This window comes from Vanessa cardui, chromosome 10, assembly GCF_905220365.1.
Source record: "Vanessa cardui chromosome 10, ilVanCard2.1, whole genome shotgun sequence".
NCBI lineage: Eukaryota > Metazoa > Arthropoda > Insecta > Lepidoptera > Nymphalidae > Vanessa > Vanessa cardui.
In genome coordinates, this window is record NC_061132.1 from 832234 (window position 1) to 853022 (window position 20789).

The following is a 20789-nucleotide window of genomic DNA, read 5'->3' on the forward strand; positions in this document are numbered from 1 at the left end:
AAATATATATTATCTTTTGTAGGAAATTGTTTTACGTCATTATATACGAAAATAAGACGTGATGTTTGTGTTCATTATTTATATATATTATAATATAAAAGTTAAAATAATTATCATTCATTGATATTATATTCGACAATAGATCTGTATAAAATTTACAAAAATGAATTAAGTCAAATTACAATTATTGTTATTAAAACTTTAATACCAGACTTTATAACTGTGATATATTAATTATGTATTGATTGAAAATTGCAGGAACGTAATTCAAATAAACAATCACATTAATACACAACCGTAGCAGAAAGTAAACGTTTTTAGGAATTGTATTTGTAAAATTAGAAATAAAAAATAGTTGTATCGTAAATCATTATAAGCTACGTCTCACTGTCGATTCAGGCACCATAGTGGTATTCATATATTCGTCGATAAATCATTCGAATTGGTATTTATAATCGATTTTATACTAAAAGATTTTCATACGATCATTCGTTAGTCATTTGAAATCGATATTCACCATTTACCTATACTGGATTCTCGTTTAATTGTGAAATAAGAAATATAGTAACAGCAATATTGTATATAAATTGTCTGCGATACAAATTGAAATGTATAAAAATTTAATACGTCAAGTTTTAAATCATAAGTATTTTTATATTCGAGTACAAATTACTATCTCGAAACTTGTTAACTACAAATAACTTATTGCTTTGAATTTTTTTTTTAATTTATTGTAGCAAATTGTATATATAATCTGTTTTATCTGGCATAAATTAAAACGTTTATGTATATGTTTCATAGATGCACAGATAAAATTTACAAACAGTTGAATACTTACAATACAACGAGAAAAATTTATATAAATTTAACTGGAATAAAATAATTACGTAAATATCGTCTTAATTATACCAAAAAGAGCTGTGCGTGTGACATAAAAAACAAAATGGCCGCCTGAAAAAATATATACCTCAACATAAAATCCCTGATTAAGTTTTCTGATGAAGTTTTATGAAACAAGAAATTTGCAATGAGTTTATATAAAATTTCAAGTAGCAAAATATTTTGTGAATGTTTCATTTAAGAAGAAAATACTAACGAGTGGTGACCAGCAATTACGCGGCCGGCGCGCTCACCATCTTGTTCATGATGGACGTGTACGCGAGGCCCAGCGCCCACGACACCTCGTGACCGTTCACCTTCTTGAACAACTGGAAATTCATTTGATCGATTTGGTTAATTGGGATTTCCATCCTTCCGAACTGTATTTCCGATATGTGAGCATCAATATGATCAGTTTCAATCATAATTTAAATATATGTAAAGATCGTCGAAAAATCATCGCTCCATAATTTATTTTTTCTTAATGGCATTTTCTTAAATTTGTTTTGAGTTTGACGCCACATCCATACAAATAAAGAGATGTCACTCATATCACTGTCAGTAGGTACTAGGTCGGTGTGGTAAGTGTTTTCAACCGACTTCCAAAAGGAGGAGGTTATCAATTCGTCTGTATTTTTTATAAAATTGAATTTGTTCACACAAATGAAAACAAAAAGTTGTTTCATATTAAAATATATAGAGATTGTTTCCTGTAAAAGAAATATCAATACCTTAAATTAAGGCTTTAAATGTTTTTTTTTTTTGTCTTTTTTTGTCTTTTTTTGTCTTACAGGATTTACTAATTTGTTTACGAGTGATATGAGTGGAAATACATTGTACACAAATGTTTGTTAATAAAAAACGATTTTGTTTATACAGATAAACACAATATCGTCTATGTTTCACTTATTAGTGTGCAATATTATTACATAATAGCTTGTGCCCGCGAGTAGGCGTAATTTTAATTCTCATTATATTGTTCAGTGTATCTTGGAGATTTGTGCCGTTGTAGTTCCCATAAAGTATTGGTCTAATGCGCAAAGTTAGACAAATAAGTACTTATTGGGATTAAATATTACACGTAGTGCCATCTTGGGTTAAAGCATATTTTTATACTATTTCGACGCGCCACACGCGACAGAGGCACATAAAGGTAGCCGTGTGAACTGAAAACTGGACTTGTTTAAAGTATACAAATTTTTTTTTGAGATGGAACCGGGCCCTTTGTATCTGGGCATATTACCTGTGCTGTGCCCATTTATATTTATAGAATTTTTATTTTCAAAAGTAAAAGGATGATGTAACTTCACTGGAACTTTAAAAAGGTATTAATCTTACCGACTCTGCTGTTGAACTCAATAAGGTTATTATTAATGGATATAAAACACCTCAACTTTGTTTCATACACAAGGTTTATGTTACCCCAAGATTACTACAGCATTAATCAGTGAATCCGGCATCCAAATCAAAACAAACTAATGGATAAACAGACTAAAAATCATATTAATGTAATCTGATTTTATAACTATGTATGTACCTCCAGTAATATTTTTCTCAAATATCTTCCATGCCTAGACTTTGATCAGATAAGTTTTTTTGTAATATTTATTAATATAGATCGATATAGAAGAAGAATAAACTAAATGTTCACACATTTTTCTAACAAAGTAAAAAATCAGAAAGGCAATTTACCTATCCAAATAATCATACAACCAAAGTCCAACCTAATATACAATATTCTACTACTTTAATGAAATAATGTTTTATAAGACTAAACTTATAATTGAGCGCACAGATTTTTAAGAAACATTATAATACTTAAGTAAGTCTACTTATCTGTCCATGTAATCGAAAATAACATTTATACTACTTACTTACTTTGTAAATAACAGATTTTAAATATAACACAACAACGTAGCTAACTAGCTAGCTTTAATTAAAAGTAAAGTTTAATATATTCTATCATATATTTATATACAAGCTAAGTTATATGTACCTACAGTTTTAATTGTTATTAATCTAACCTAACCTACAATATACTCTACTATTCAAACGAAAATAATATTTTATAAGACTCGACTCATTATTGTTAAAGAAGATTTTTAAGAAACAAAATATTTGGTAATTACATCCATTTATCAGTTTTAAGCGTAAGCATCAGTTGTTATTTTTAATTTGGCTAATAATTATGCTAAACCTATCGTAAAGATTTGAGAAGAATCGAGATGGTCCAATGGTTAGAGTACGTGCATCTTAACCGGTGATTGTGGGTTCAAACCCAGGCAAGCACCGCTGATTCATGTGCTTAATTTGTCTTTATAATTCATTTCGTGCTCAGCGGTGAAGGAAAACATCATGAGGAAACCTGCATGTGACAAATTTCATAGAAATTCTGCCACATGTGTATTCCACCAACTCGCATTGGAACAGCGTGGTGGAATATGTTCCAAACCTTCTCCTCAAAGGGAGAGGAGGCCTTTAGCCCAGCAGTGGGAATTTACAGGCTGTTGTAAGTGTAACAATATCTCCCGACATACAAGGACAAACTTACGGTGAGTCCAGCGTGTCGGCAGGGGGGGGGTACTCACCGATATGGGCTCGGTGTCGCGGATCTTGAAGACTTCCAGCAGCAGCGTGTGCACGTACACCAAGTCCACGCACGCCCACGGCTGCTCCACGTTGGACGCCGAGCACGCGCGCAGCGCCGCCGCGCGGTACTGCGCCGCCGACACCGCGCCGCCGCGCATCACGTCTGCACACACACACACACACGCACACGTCAGCCGGGCCCGCGCCGCCTCAGCCGCATCACGTCTGCACACACACACACACACACACGCGCGTCAGCCGGGCCCGCGCCGCCTCAGCCGCATCACGTCTGCACACACACACACACGCGCGTCAGCCGGGCCCGCGCCGCCTCAGCCGCATCACGTCTGCACACACACACACACACACACGCGCGTCAGCCGGGCCCGCGCCGCCTCAGCCGCATCACGTCTGCACACACACACACACACACACGCGCGTCAGCCGGGCCCGCGCCGCCTCAGCCGCATCACGTCTGCACACACACACACACACACACGCGCGTCAGCCGGGCCCGCGCCGCCTCAGCCGCATCACGTCTGCACACACACACACACACACACGCGCGTCAGCCGGGCCCGCGCCGCCTCAGCCGCATCACGTCTGCACACACACACACACACACACGCGCGTCAGCCGGGCCCGCGCCGCCTCAGCCGCATCACGTCTGCACACACACACACACACACACGCGCGTCAGCCGGGCCCGCGCCGCCTCAGCCGCATCACGTCTGCACACACACACACACACACACGCGCGTCAGCCGGGCCCGCGCCGCCTCAGCCGCATCACGTCTGCACACACACACACACACACACGCGCGTCAGCCGGGCCCGCGCCGCCTCAGCCGCATCACGTCTGCACACACACACACACACACACGCGCGTCAGCCGGGCCCGCGCCGCCTCAGCCGCATCACGTCTGCACACACACACACACACACACGCGCGTCAGCCGGGCCCGCGCCGCCTCAGCCGCATCACGTCTGCACACACACACACACACACACGCGCGTCAGCCGGGCCCGCGCCGCCTCAGCCGCATCACGTCTGCACACACACACACACACACACGCGCGTCAGCCGGGCCCGCGCCGCCTCAGCCGCATCACGTCTGCACACACACACACACACACACGCGCGTCAGCCGGGCCCGCGCCGCCTCAGCCGCATCACGTCTGCACACACACACACACACACACGCGCGTCAGCCGGGCCCGCGCCGCCTCAGCCGCATCACGTCTGCACACACACACACACACACACGCGCGTCAGCCGGGCCCGCGCCGCCTCAGCCGCATCACGTCTGCACACACACACACACACACACGCGCGTCAGCCGGGCCCGCGCCGCCTCAGCCGCATCACGTCTGCACACACACACACACACACACGCGCGTCAGCCGGGCCCGCGCCGCCTCAGCCGCATCACGTCTGCACACACACACACACACACACGCGCGTCAGCCGGGCCCGCGCCGCCTCAGCCGCATCACGTCTGCACACACACACACACACGCGCGTCAGCCGGGCCCGCGCCGCCTCAGCCGCATCACGTCTGCACACACACACACACACACACGCGCGTCAGCCGGGCCCGCGCCGCCTCAGCCGCATCACGTCTGCACACACACACACACACGCGCGTCAGCCGGGCCCGCGCCGCCTCAGCCGCATCACGTCTGCACACACACACACACACACACGCGCGTCAGCCGGGCCCGCGCCGCCTCAGCCGCATCACGTCTGCACACACACACACACACGCGCGTCAGCCGGGCCCGCGCCGCCTCAGCCGCATCACGTCTGCACACACACACACACACACACGCGCGTCAGCCGGGCCCGCGCCGCCTCAGCCGCATCACGTCTGCACACACACACACACACGCGCGTCAGCCGGGCCCGCGCCGCCTCAGCCGCATCACGTCTGCACACACACACACACGCGCGTCAGCCGGGCCCGCGCCGCCTCAGCAGCCCCCCCCCCCCCCCCACACGTACCGATGAGGCCGGCGTCGGCCGCCACGTCGTAGAAGTAGCTCATGGCGGCCACGGCTCCGCGCGGCGCGGGGGCCGGCGCCGCGCCCGCCGTGCGCGCCACGTAGCGCCGCGCCGCGCCCTGGCAGCGCGCCAGCACAGCCTCGCGCTTGGCGCCGTCCGCGCGCGCCGCGCCGCTGCACACACGCACACACACACACACACCATTACAACCCGCCTACTGAATGAAATGAATACGACAAAAAGGTGACCATTGAAAATCAGCATTGGGTTTTTTTTTTTTTAGGACCCATATTTCGCTGAACGATCCGCCTGTTTGGGACACGGCATATTTGCAGGCTTTCCATATGTACATGTCTACGCACATAATTGTTTTTGGATTTATTGTCATAGTTTTAGTTAGTTCGTAGATTTTTTTTTTTTTTTTTGTTTCTCTTGTTCCTTTTCTATTGTAATACCTGTGCCTGTGTTTCAAATAAATACATTCTTCTTCTTCAAATCAAAATCAAAACAAATCAATTTTATTCAAGTAAACTTCACAATGAAGCGTTTTTGAATCGTCAATAATCAAATACTACCACCGTTTCGGAAAGCAGCTTCTAGCGAGAAGAAACGGCAAGAAACTCGCATAGTTGCTCTTTTCAAATAAACACATTTACAATGCTGTTATTGACAGTAATTAGCGTTCTATGATGGGACCCGAGCCTAACTCCAGGCGTTTCTTTCTAAAAAGTACTCTTTTAATGAATAGTATGATTTATTTATTAATTTAGTCTTAATAATATTTTTAAATTTTGAAAATGGTAAATTGATTATATTTTCCGGTATCTTATTATATATGCGTATACCTATCTTCTTCTTCTTCTTCCTAGTGCACTCACCTGATGACGTACTGCTTGTTGGCATAGGTCCACTTCTCGCGCTGCACGATGGGGTCGACGCACACAGAGACAAACTCGTTCGTGTCGTTGTCGTTGGCCTCGAGCCGGAAGATGCCGTACCTCGCCGCCAGCAGACCCAGCTTTAAGTAGCTGAAATGAATGAAAGAATGATGAATGAATGGTCATGGAATGTAATGTTGTCTTAGATTTTCGCGATTATTACACATTTAAATAAAGAGTTTTCTATCATTAGATAAGATAAGAGGCTTAAAAGACGGAGATATACTTATTAAGCTATTACAAAAATTACAATTTTCAAAACTAATACAAATTGCGGCATCAATAGAAATACCACGGGTAGTCAACGCTGTAAAGTGCTCGAAACGTCGGAATAATAAAAATAATGTACATACGCAATTTAAATCCATTAAAACTAGTTTTATTTCAATGGTCATGGAATAGTCATGAATATTTCATGTAGACCAGTTTCTACCATGAAAATCTCCGACATTTGAAAAAGAGGGGTAAATTACTTTTTTTTATATAGTAATGTTTTACTTTTGGTACGCTCTACATTAGGTTCATTACTTCAAATATAAAATATTTTGTGGATTAAACAGATTTCGAATGAAAAAAAGTGCATATGCTGACCTGTGTGTGTAGAGAGTGATGTTAGTGGCGCCGGCGGGCACGACGTACAAGTCTCCGTGGGGGAACAACTTCAAATCCTCTTTGCGCGGCTCGAACGTGATTTGCGTGGAGCCGCCGCCCAGGTCCAACGCCGCCATCGTCTCACTCCCGATAAGGTCTAAATGAAAAGAAAATCAGAGTAAGAAATGTCAGTGGAAAGGAAAAAATATTTGGTTGACATTCAAACGGCGGGAAGCAAAAGAGTCGAGATGGCCCAGTGGTTAGAACGCGTGCATCTTAACCGATGATTGCGGGTTCAAACCCAGGCAAGCACCGCTGATTCATGTGCTTAATTTTTCTTTATAATTCATCTCGTACTCGGCGGTGAAGGAAAACATCGTGAGGAAACCTGTATGTGACAAATTTCATAGAAATTCTGCCACATATGTATTCCACCAACCCGCATTGGAACAGCGTGGTGGAATATGTTCCAAACCTTCTCCAAGGGAGAGGAGGCCTTTAGCCCAGCAGTGGGAATTTACAGGCTGTTGTTGTTTTGTTTTGTTGAAGCAACTTTGTTTTAATACCAATCCGCTTTTAACTTGAGCAAAATCAACTGAATCGAGACGATTAGTTTTAAAATAACAATTGTACATTGCCATACTATAAAAAAAGATTAGGGTGACAATCATCATCAAAATGTTGCTAACTCAAAAAAATATCACTATACTCACTATTCAATAAGTTGACTGTATACCAAATGAATATTCCCTCATCAGAACCATCCATGATTTCCACACTATTTTGATCAACAAGGTAGCCCAATCTGAAATAGGAAATAGAATTAAAATTACATTCTAGATTAAATTAACCTTGTTAAATAAGTGCTTATACATTAAAGTTCATATAGTTTTGTGGGAATAAAATAAAGAAAAGTTTATACAGTATGAGATCATGTATTTGTAAATTCCATCGCTGAATGTCAGAATTTATGGTTTTAAGTAATAATCTTTTATTTAACAATGATGGCTATTTTATTCATATTGTAATATGAATAAATAACACATGTATTGTATTGTGTTAGACACGTAATACTATTTTTATGACTAAAGTCGATAGCTCATGTGATACTAGATGGTAGATGGCAAATATTTCTGGGGCCAATTCCAATCCAAAAAATTCCAACTCAGTCTGTGTTGGAATTTCTTTTTTCCTTTCAATGGCCGGCAAAATATATAGGATTTAGTCATATTCGGATCTGTCGTTAAGTTAACGCTGAAGATACCAAGGATTTTTAATCCGAGAGTTTTCTTTCAAGGAAATAATAGTAGTTGTCCGAACTCTGTCACTTCCAAGGATACTCCATGCGTCGGAAAGGAATCTTTGATCCTAAGCTCGTAATATATCCGATGATGTTAGATCCATTAGACTATGATTACAATGGAATACGTCCAAAGTAAGAGAATAGTGTGTACCTTTGTGGAGCACTCATTATCGTATATTTATATACTTAATATCTCCTGAACAGTTTCTAAATCTCTCTTTAGAACGGCCGAATCTCTGTCAAAGAAACATTACCACGTATTCTAGTGACCGCCAGAAGCGGCCTGACTAGCGGCGTAATGCTATGCTATGCTATCAACTCATTACACGATTTAGTAGATAAAAATTTTCGTTTCGCATTTCGTTCTTGCGATTTAGGCAACGAGGCCAATCTCAAGAAAGCTATACAAGAGATTATAGTGCACTTCGCAAACATAGACGTAATGTCTATTCCCATAACGTTCTAATCCGATAGGACGGCAAATCCAACACGACCAGAAATATTTCAATAGACCGACGACTTTACCTGATTTCGGACTTCGGACCGTTAAACAGTTTTAGCAGCTCGACTTTGGATTTGAAGCTCAACACCAAAAAACTAGAACATCATGATCTGCAACCTTATATATGGCGAAAAGAACAAGAAGGCGGTCAATGTATATGTAATACGTATAAATAAATATAAATAAATAAATATGAGACAACATCACACACATTACTCTGATCCCAATGTAAGTAGCTTAAGCACTTGTGTTATGGAAAATCAGAAGTAACGACGGTACCACAAACACCCAGACCAAAAAAACATAGAAAACTAATGGTAATCTACATCGACTCGGCCGGGAATCGAACCCCGGACTTCAAAGTGGCGTACCCATGAAAAAAATGTACACACCACTCGACCACGGAGGTCATAAAACATTCAAATGTTTTTTTTTTTTATGGTATAGGTTGGCGGACGAGCATATGGGCCACCTGATGGTAAGTGGTCACCATCGCCCATAGACATTAACGCTGTAAGAATTATTAACTATTCCTTACATCGTCAATGTGCCACCAACCTTGGGAACTAAGATGTTATGTCCCTTGTGCCTGTAGTTACACAGGCTCACTCACCCTTTAGACCGGAACACAACAATACTGAATACTGTTGTTTGGCGGTAGAATAACTGATGAGTGGGTGGTACCTACCCAGACGGGCTTGCACAAAGCCCTACCACCAAGTTAAATGTGAACTAACTTGGATATAGCCTTGGAGACTTCGTCGATGAGCATCTGCGCCTTCTGCGGCGATAGCAGACGCAGGCCGGCCGTGGCGCGCACGATGAGCGGCGTGTCGCGGCGCCGCTCGGCCGGCACCAGGTGCGACGCCTGTTGTACCAGGTGCACTATCGTGTCAGCGCCCTGCGCAACACACGCCAAACACGTCAAACCTTGGTCCTCCAACCACGGACATCCAGACGACGGAACAATCTCAGCGTATGACAGGAAAGTATAGTAAGACACAAATTAGATGTAGCATCGGAAAATGAAATGGAATGGAATGAAAATAAAACCGATCACTGCCGATTTACACAACCAATAGAAATAGCTCCCTATCGCGCCATTCGACGCTATTCGTCGCTATAGATTCTCGCGTCAGAGTAAGCATGTGCATGTAAATTGACGCGTCAAATTGACGGATATATTAGGTCATATGATATTACATGTTATTACGTTTGTGCAAAAATCATATTCGCGTGAGAAATAAATATTGATGATTTGGGATAGCGTACTTAATTCGGATGTGATCGGTTTTACGAATTTTGCCGATGCGACATCTAAGTTGTGTCGTACTATACTACTGTATTATTACTGAGCTAAGTTAGAGTACATCATCTCGAGTTCAGTGATGAAATATAGCGTTGTGACAAAATGGGGACACTTTGCCATGTGTTTATCTCAATCTAAAATCGGAGAAAGGTTTTGCCAAGTTACACGATTACATCCTACACGTGAAAGTAAATATGCCTTAATAATCATGCTATTTTCCAGATTATCATTGGCTGTTTAATAAAATTGAATGTCATGTTTATGAAATATACCTTTTCGGGGTCATCGACGTAGGACGATAAACCTGGCTTTGTCTCTTGCCAGAATTCATCCACTAAGTCCAAAGTTGGGTTTCCGAATACTGGAAATATTTATTAATAAGGTGATTTTGATAGAGGATATCTAAATATAATTATATATAGTTGATTAAGACATTTTATTTTAGAATAGTATGACTACTGAGTTTTATGTTGTTTCTTCTCAATAGAACTTTGTATGTTTCAAACCGATGATGGCTATAATTTTATTTTAAATCCTGTAATGGCAAATCAGAAATGGGTGTACTATTTAGCAGCAGTGTAGTATAATTGGGCTATTTAGACCTGGATGGAATGGACAAAAGAGGTCCTTCTTTTCAGAATAAAAAATAGAACTAAATATATGTATACTAAATATTTTTAAAGTAAATAATGAAAACCTTACCTGTAAACGGTACTCTAAACCTATAAGCCAGCACTCTGGTCCCTGAAGAACCTGCATCTATGATCACCGCATGGTGATACACGCTCTCGTAGCCAAGACTCTTCGCTAGGCCATCGAACCATTGTGCCTGCCCCGCGAACAGTCCTAGAATCAACAAGATCAGTTTAGTAACTACGACCACAATTTTTACCCCCAGATACGCTATATGTTAGGTCCTTCGAGGTGTTAAGTTCAAGCCCAGGACAGGCAAATAGCTCAATTTAGTTTTCCTACCTGACAATTTATACTCCCTAGCCACATCAATCCTGACGAATCCTAATCCTGATCTGAACTCTTTACGAATTATAATAGAATACAGAGGGTCCCTGCTTTTGGGTCCATATTTAAGTACTATAAGATCTCCAGCGCCAAACTGTACTGAGATTGAAAATTGCTACGCTAAACGAAATCGGTCGAAAATAAATGTTTATTTTAATAAAAGACTGACTACTATTATGAACAACTTTAGAAACGAAAGTCTCCCCCTTAAAATGGGACGTATGATTACGTAATAACATTTATTATACATTTATTAAAATCTAAATCCAAAGAAATACAAATAATCATGTAACTGCGACATTTTTTTCAGAAACTAACGTTTATACACAATACACGTTAAGGTATAAACGGAAAGTATGTACCTATAAGACCGTATAAATGTATATAACGAAGTGTAAATACGTGTATTTGGTTATAGGGTTTCATGCAAGTCCTTCTGGGTATCTAACAACCTGTACATAGCTGTGTTCCATTTTACGGGTGGAAGAGACAGGCCATAATATCTTAGTTCCCAAGTTTTCTGATGCACTAGTGTTTTAAGGTACGGTTAATATTTCTCACAGTGCCAATGCAATGGGCGATGGTAACCACTTTGCATTAGGTGGCCTAATTGCTTGCCCATCTACCTACATTATATAAAAACAAAACGACTTAATTTACTCCTGTACCGAAACAAACTAAGTAACATAGCGTGGTGTGTAAATAATGTAGTTAATTATTCGATTCGCGTCATTAATCCATCGTGTTATTAATCAATTCAGCGTGAACCTTTCACGGATATTATCACCTTGATAGATCAAAGATTAAACAGTGAGTCATAGACAAGGTGAGAAAAGGGGGTTAGTCCCGGAATTTAAGATATGCACATAAAGATAAATGTCAGAGCATTAGGCTTTGTATGCACCATCTACGCATCATTTATACAATACAACAACAGCCTGTAAATTCCCACTGCTGGGCTAAAGGCCTCCTCTCCCTTACAGGAGAAGGTTTGGAACATATTCCACCACGCTGTTCCAATGCGGGTTGGTGGAATACACATGTGGCAGAATTTCTCTGAAATTTGTCATATGCAGGTTTCCTCACGATGTTTTCCTTCACCGCCGAGTACGAGATGAATTATAAAGACAAATTAAGCACATGAATCAGCGGTGCTTGCCTGGGTTTGAACCCGCAATCATCGGTTAAGATGCACGATGTTCTAACCACTGGGCCATCTCGACTCTTTATATATCTCATTTATTCAGCAATAATTGTCGTGTTAAAGTTTAAAGTGCGACTGTAACTGCAAATAAAAATCGCATCGAAATCTATGTATATAAATATTATAAATGTGAAATTAACTCTGTCTGTCTGTGTGTCGCTTTTTCACAACCAAACCGAGCTAATTTCATGGAATTTGGTATGAAGCAAACATAAACTCAAAGAACGGATATAGGCTAGTATTTTCTCCAATACATAACAACCAACACCCAAAAACGCGTACTCACGTGCGATATATTAACCACTAGTGGTTAATATATCGTACAGCTCTAATGATAATGGGTGGTAGTGTCTTATAGATGGCCCATTAGGCGTCACGTCTGCCTAGAAATTTATAATTTAATGTCATGGTAATAATTTGACTTTAAAGTAAATAGTAGATTATTTTTTAGATGTTTTTGATCAAATACAATTAAACAACCCATGAAAATATATTATTTTTAGCTTTGAAACGGATATTTTGCTATATTCATTAAGAGGATACCTTACTCTTATATCTGGGGTATTTTTGTCACTTTTCCTGTTCAAATATAAATAAATATTATATATCCTATAAATTTATGGAAATTTGAGTGTGTTGTTTATATGAGGGACATAGTTTACTCTAAAAAAAAATAACAATAAAATATGTAATTTTATTATTATATTCTACCAATTATTATTTTCTACCAATTTAGCCTTAGGTTGATGAGTATCTTTTTTGTCTTTGGAAGATGTCCAGAATCTCAATAATGCTAAGAATTTGATAATTGATGACATTTTATGGTAATTGAATCGAAATATAGTCATTGCAGTTTGGCCGTTCCTATGCTGCAACGATCCAGTTGCGGTTCGGACTAACTATAAATAGAACCGGAAACGTATCAAACGTTCCACTGTAGGTTTGTAGAGTCCCTCCCTTTTAATTTGAAAAGAGTGTCAGATTAGTGACTAAATATCAGCGGAACATTTCCTGTCATTGTGGGATATCACGGGATCGTTTGGACATGCTTCTATGCTCTCCCAACGGGCAATCCTCCTTAGCAGACCTTCTTTGCCTTGAAATAATCTTCAATCTAAAACTCAGGGAACTCAGAATGGTAGTCCTTTTGCTTTCCTACTTTAAAGGCTTTTTGCTCTATAGAAATGCACATAGCAGCGTCTTCCTCTTTCAGGTCTTCTTTAAAGAAACCAAAGCCAATATTGAATATGGCCAATATAATAGTGCCGATATCTCCCTTTAAGAGGGCAAACACCGTCAAGCTCCTATCACTATCGAGCTTAGCACTTACCACATAATATAAACACAACATCGAGACTATGTATACATTCCGCCAGGGCTCTGAGCGGGTCTGTTGTAATGCACAGTATCCTCAGATTCTTGTTTTGCTTATGTGTAGCATGTAGTTTGTCAAAACAATCGTGTTAGGCATTTTATGCACTTTATGAGAGTGTGCCAAGTCGCCTATTGACTTAGCAATTAGTAAGTGTAATTTGCCTCTAACTCTGGCATGTCAAAGAGCCCTTATATATTTTTTCTTACCCTGGCTCGTTGGACGAGAGCTCTAATGCTTTGTCAGTTAACCATAGACTCTAACCCCGCATTATTTTTGAACAGATATCAATCCAGTATCTATCATTAACTAAATACAAATAACTCGAAGCAAACTATACAAAGTTCGTAACCTTATCCAAATTCAATGTATTAGTTGATTGAACTGACTGGCGATATAATTAAATTTCATCAAACAATTTATGTTATTTTTCAGTGTAATCGTGTCTTGTACAAAACAATTGTATTTAAAAATAGTGGTTTTTTTTTCATTGAAACGGTAACATTTATCGAAGCGGCTGGCATTACCTATACAAAAACACAATTACTATTTCAATTCTATTAATTTATACTTAAAAAATATATACAATATGTCTAGACATATGTAAAGAAATTGACCTCCACTATTTTAAAAGTGGGGGTTACGTAGTACAAGCTGATTTCCACGACGCCTAGCGCGCCAAAATATATTACCTACACATAGAATCGTTTTCGCATACTACTGTAACCTTCTTTATCTTTCAGAGGTTTGGAGCTTATTTTCACTCCGATGCACAGATTAACTGACGTTAAAATTCATTATCAAGAGCGAGAAAAATTCTACCTTACAGCTTCTACATAATTATTTTAATATTGATATAATTGGCGCTAAATACACTAAATACATAGAAATACATAGATACGATTGTTGTTTGCTTTAAAAAGGTCAGAAGAGTTTATTTTCGTAATATCTACAATTTAATTGATAAACATATTATACATAGAAACCAGAAAACTTTTTTTTGCAATGTCGTTTTGATATTCGGACTGTAGTCTTGATTTAAAAAAAAAACAACTATGGCTAATATTTTTCTTTAAAAACCTATGTAATACGAAATAATATTTAAAACTTCTAAAAAGAAGGTTATAAAGAAAGCTGACTTAAAAAAAATACCTTATCTCAAATTATTGTTGCTTTACATTCATGTGTATGTATGTATTTTGCTGGTTAATATGACCAAATTCAAAATCTTAAAAATAGAAAAAATATTCTATTTGAATTTAAAAAAAAATTGATTACCTTTTATTAAAATCGATAATGTAAGCACTATTGTTCCGGTTAACATGTTTTATGGCGCCAAAATAATCCTTCACAGTGATGTGTTATCTGTAGTAACAACAACACAACTGATGGGGTACTACGATCGTCCACCAATATATCTGTACCAATGAATCTAAACTACACTTTCCTTACACTTCAAAGGTTAATTAAAACGGAAAGAGATGACAATATATTCAATATAGTCTACATTAAAGTGTCAAATATCTTTTATCACTATTTATCGCCGTCCTTGTTTCTCATTCCTTGATTTTAATAGAAATCGACACGACCGTACTATTTCTTCAGTGAATATAATTAAAATAGGCGTAAATAAATCACGCGATTGAAGACCTTATGTCTATTGAAAATTAGACGAGTTCTGTTCACAGTTGTTTATTGAATCACGTTTACTTAAGATTTGTAAAGCCACGTACATGGTAGAACTAATTTAGCGAAATAATTTTCTATTGATTATTTATTATTGACAGATTCGTTATTCAAGCGTTTAAGTACCTATATAAACATAAAATAATTTTACAAAAAAGATACGTGTATTTATCTACGCTCGTGAGATGTAATAATTCGTGTAATTAATTTTTATTAGCATGCAATATAAAATAATAATGGTCCAATTTGACAATAAACTTTTGTTAAACCAAATTACAAAAGGTGTACAATAAAACATAAATAAGTAATATGTAGACTATATTATTAAAAGTACATGATGCGTTGTGACAAATACAGTACAAATGTCAAATACAGTAAAAACAGAAGAAATATGTCTCTCACCGTTTTTCACGAGAGAAAGTGAGATGGAAATATAAAGTGTGATGTCTACTTCGAGTAACTTGACAAGTAATTAGAGGTTTAGCGAACACTGTATAGACTATTCCAAGATGTAGGAAAATAGATAAAAAATCCTTATATTTACGAATTTCATACGATTTGCTCAGCTATATTTGGCATTACCAAGAGCTTATGATTAATATATCTTTATTTAATAATACACTTAGCTACTTATATTCATTCAAGTTTAACTTCCAAAATTCCGAAAACAGTTTCGTGGACAATTAAAAAAAGATTGTCATAATATTTTTTTTTTAAATCCCTCGACAATCAAAAACATCCCTTGACCGGAAATAGTTCTTAATATATAATGTTAATTGAAATACAAATAAATACAAGCATTTCTCTGACTTATCGATCATGATGTGTCAAATATTTCCTACCTATTTCCTATTGGTTCGAAAATAAAGACCCAGAGACAATCAACATTCCTTAAGTTTAAGTGTCATATATCAAGTTGTTAGGTTTGTTAACCTATAACAGACAAACGTTCAAGTTTTTTACTTCACAACTCTTTTAAGTGACGTTGCCTGGTAACATACAGGCACACTAAAATAATAATTAAAGATATATAAAGGTACAGGCAACATGCACGTGTCAATACAAATACAATAAAATAAATAAACTCGAAAAAGACCCCTAATTCTTGATTTCAGCCCTGAATTCCTTCATATCAGGTTCATTAGTTTTCATACCATCGCTAATTGCTTTTACAGCTTATGAGCGCATTTGTTTATCTTTTTACGATGGACTATTAACATTCCATATATAGGTACATTATTGACATTACAAATTTCATTTTCAGTTCATGTTCATGTTAAGTAGACATGGAGTTGGCATAGAATACCTTAGATATTAACTAAATTAGTTAGGGAACGAAAATCTAATGCTGGACTGAATACCCCGGGTATTGTAATGTCGTCTTTACTAGAGTATTTACAACTTAGGTAAGTAATACTTAAAGGTCTGTAAAATAATAACTTTTTTAATATATATTAAATAATTTAAGAAGTTCTTAAATTTATTCTAGGTACACGACACGGCCGATATGGAAATTGAAGATATTACTTATTGAACCCAAGAAATTAAGATCTTTACCAAATAGAATGAAGAAAAAAAATTATGTAAAAATTTCAATTTAATCTCAACCTAAGCCCGTAAAAAGTGTATAAAATAACGCAATACTCACTTAATCATAAATTTCATAGACCGTAAACATGGCGATATGTATATAAAATTATTTTCTGTTCTATATTTTGAACGAATAATGTACATTAGTATTAGCTGTATGTTAGACTAAACTGGAATTTTCGTTGGGCTTTACAAAAGAAGAAACCCTTATATTGACAACAATACTAAAAGCAGGTAAATATATTTTTTACTATTTATTTAAATTCGTATAGAACATAATAATTCAACAACGCAACAAAGTATATAATTAGTATCGCTGTCCCTGTGAATGCTATTCCGTAAATCCGTAAAACCTCACGGCTCACTCGTAAAAAAATTACTCGTAAAATCAAATTTCGAAAATTGCGTTTTTACATACATGCATAATATAATATAATTTTTGGTACATTTGAAACAGTAGTTCAACTGACAATCCTGCACATCGCATCGAGGAGGAGGGGCCCGTACCATCCAGTGACTGGCACGTAATATCGCTTAATGCTACTTTTTTTTTCCAACTACCGCGCGTTAGCTTTTAATGTATAATTACTATTTAGTTTAATTATTCTTTAATTATTATCCTATCTGAACTGATTCACTTCCTATTTTGATGTTATGTGAGAGTGTGTGTTTGTGGTTTTTTTTTAACTTTAAAATGTGTAATAAACCCATACTGTAAGTGGCTGTAATATTAACTTCTTGGTTCTATTTTCAAACAGTAAGTGCTTATCTATCTTTATTATAAATCTATGTTAGTGTTAATTCACATATAAATAAAATATGACAAAATTTAAAATTAATATTAAAATTTAATATACTGGTCGGACCATATCTATCTAGTATTAGGAGTAAGTTAGAAACAAATAAATATGTAATAAGTGGTAGGTAACATTTAATCCAACACTAATGTAATCAAACGTAATAAACCAACTTGAAATTTTATAGTTATAGCTCTCAATGTTGCATATTGTCATATCACAATCATATTTCATGTTGTGTGGAATCTGTTCTTACTATTAATTGTAAGAATGGCATTCTTCGTTTAAGTCTTCGAAAAACATTAACGGTAATAGTTGAAGGATTTAATAAGCTTTTGTTATTAAGCCATTTTTATTTATTCATAATTAAACCCTTAGCTGAAGTAATACAACATATGGCATTGCTACTTGTAAATTTCTGGAAAAAAGTCTATTTCTCCTTAAGAAGGCTCAGGGCTAATTAAACTATACAGCTCTAGTAGGAAAGAGAGGTCAAAATAAAGAAGCTTTAACAAACACAAGCTTCCATTCAATATCGTAATTTCCATCATCACCATACACAATAACCTCATATTGTTATCACACACACAAACACACCATTCTTATTTATTTTCATTAGTTATTTATATTCTAACATTAGCCATCTTGTAGCCTAATAAACATTGTGTACAGTGAAAATGGGTTTTGTCTCTTTCTGTTATTAGTAATACAATGTTTCAAGAAAAAGACAAGGCATTGATACACTCACAAACATTTAAATCCATCATACAAAGTAAGTTTATGTTGTTCTAATTTATACACAAGGGGAAAATCCATATAATAGAAATCATATATATTCAGCGAACAATTAAACAGTTCATGTACAATAATAATTTATAATAAGCATGGCCAAATATTTTTTTTGTAATATTGTCAAATGTCAATTGGATAACAAATTTACGAACAAAAAAACATTATAGCTGTTTGTAAAAGTTCACATTATACTTCTATGTAAGTGTGACCTCGGAAGACTAGTGATAAATATATTGAATGACTTTGTATGTCATATACAGTCAGATAGATACTTGAAATGTTACACCCTAGAACCTTGAAGGGCTATAAAAATAACAGATATTTTTCACTTACCCAAAAAATATGTAACACATAGTGCTAGTACTAGGAGAACAATAAATATCTTCTTTAATCTTCTTGGTTGCTTTAAGGATCTAGCCCTTATGTTGATATGTGACGCTGAGGTATCATCTTTTAACTGAAAAACAGTATTATTTGACCATTAGACATCTATTATGGCATTTACACATAAAAAATTAAAGTACACTTACTAATTTTATTGATCAACACTTGATGAAATTAGGTTAAGCAATTTAAAAAAAGAACTTAAATTTGATTTGTAAATTTTTTTTTCTGCCAATATTGAGTGTGAATCCAATAATATGTTTATTGCTTCAAGCTTTTAACATAAATTGAAAACCAAAGATTAAATATTTAATATTAAATAATTATTACATTATTCAAGCAGATAACTGTATTGTTATGTTGATAGCCTGTCATTAGAATTATCTTTTATACTCTTCAAGGTAATAATATAATTTACATTATTTTAAAATTGTACACACTGATAAAATAAATAAAAATAAGCCTTGAAAATCACATACAGATACATTACCGATATGCTAGTTAAAATTTTAAAACACTTATAGTTTACATTATACGTATAATCTGATATCTATATTTATCGGAATATATTCTTAGTAATAAAAAATTATTAATAATTAAAAAAATTGTATGTAGCAATTTTAAAGCTTACCTCTAAATACCTGTAAGTATTGAATTTTCCCATATCGGGTTAAAATGTACATCACAACCTTAACTATCTAGTGTATTATTTGTGCATTTTAAAGTAAAACAGCATATTTCAGTTCATGACTTCGCGTTCATGGCATATAAATAATCACAATACTGTCAATACTCGAAAAACAAATCGTGACAGCACTTGCCACTTAGCCACTTGTAAAAGCTATTGATGTCAGTCTGGATAGTGATGTGTTTCGACAGACAAAAGCATCGACAATCATAGAATTATAATCTGTCATCTGTGCTCTATGGGCTAATCCGTACACAAAAAAATAAGTCAACTAATAGCTTAATCACACGATATTACATTAAGCCCATTGAATTTTCGAAATATTGATGATTAATAAAAAAAATTCGGTCCTCCAACGAATCAATTCTGACAAATATTGTAACGAACTATGTTTGTATAGTAAAGTTGACTGACCTTAGAACATACACACATTATTTTTTATTGAATTGGTATAAATATATTTTTTTGTATTTTAGGCCAGTTGCAGAATAGGTTAGGTTGACTTTTGTTACTAACCTATTATTTTATAGAAAATGTATGTCTGTCACATATATACTCACAAAAATACTATCAGGTAAACAACATGTAAAATCGTACATCACTAAATGTCACTTGTGGCATTACAATGTTATCTGTATCTATGTAATTGCCCTTTTTATATAAATTTGGATGTGAGTATTTATAAGCTTGTCGATTTTTGTAAAGACAAATAACAGTAGTGAACTATTTTTTTTAATAATAAATCAAGTGGAAATTAATAGGTAAGTGTTTTTTTACATGTGGCAATCTTATTACGTTACCGTTTATAACTAACGTAGTGATTATATACTCTTTGGTCAATGGTTTGTTTTTATTTATTAATGAGATGAATACTAGGGTCAAATCGTAATTATCATTTAGAACTGTAGATAATAAAAGTGTAATAAGTTTAAATAACTGACATAATACTATATGAAAAATATAAATTTATAACAAGTTTTAGTAAGAAAGTTTTGCAATAGGTGATAGAACATTTATTGTGCCACGGGGATTCAAAACTGTTTATAATAAATAATCTAAAGGTAAACTCACTAAATTATCTTAATTACTAATTAACGGTAACCGGAATTCAAAGAATTGAAAAATTAAATGTGTAACAAT

The 20789-nt window shown here is 36.8% G+C and overlaps 2 protein-coding genes across 4 annotated transcripts in view; one reads left to right on the forward strand and one right to left on the reverse strand.

Annotated features, from left to right (window-relative positions):
* The window catches only part of LOC124532682 (nucleoside diphosphate phosphatase ENTPD5), a 21194-nt gene continuing 405 nt past the window's right edge, over positions 1-20789 (reverse strand). Inside the window, exons 1-11 of one of the 2 annotated variants that reach the window (XM_047107705.1) lie at positions 19593-19811; positions 18911-19034; positions 10819-10962; positions 10389-10477; positions 9545-9708; positions 7716-7807; positions 7003-7159; positions 6352-6501; positions 5474-5646; positions 3468-3631; positions 1-1208 (exon numbers count right to left, since the gene is read on the reverse strand). In XM_047107705.1, the coding sequence (XP_046963661.1) occupies positions 1113-1208; positions 3468-3631; positions 5474-5646; positions 6352-6501; positions 7003-7159; positions 7716-7807; positions 9545-9708; positions 10389-10477; positions 10819-10962; positions 18911-19034; positions 19593-19625 (1386 nt within the window). In that variant the 5' untranslated portion in view covers positions 19626-19811 and the 3' untranslated portion in view covers positions 1-1112. Of the gene's footprint in view, positions 1209-3467; positions 3632-5473; positions 5647-6351; positions 6502-7002; positions 7160-7715; positions 7808-9544; positions 9709-10388; positions 10478-10818; positions 10963-18910; positions 19035-19592; positions 19812-20789 lie in introns of those variants that run through there. The other variant, XM_047107706.1, reaches the window with a different exon arrangement.
* Positions 20313-20789, forward strand: part of LOC124532683 (protein lethal(2)k10201) — a 16870-nt gene continuing 16393 nt past the window's right edge. The window contains exon 1 of one of the 2 annotated variants that reach the window (XM_047107708.1): positions 20313-20410. The gene's annotated coding sequence lies outside the window, so the exon portion shown is untranslated. Of the gene's footprint in view, positions 20411-20455; positions 20711-20789 lie in introns of those variants that run through there. The other variant, XM_047107707.1, reaches the window with a different exon arrangement.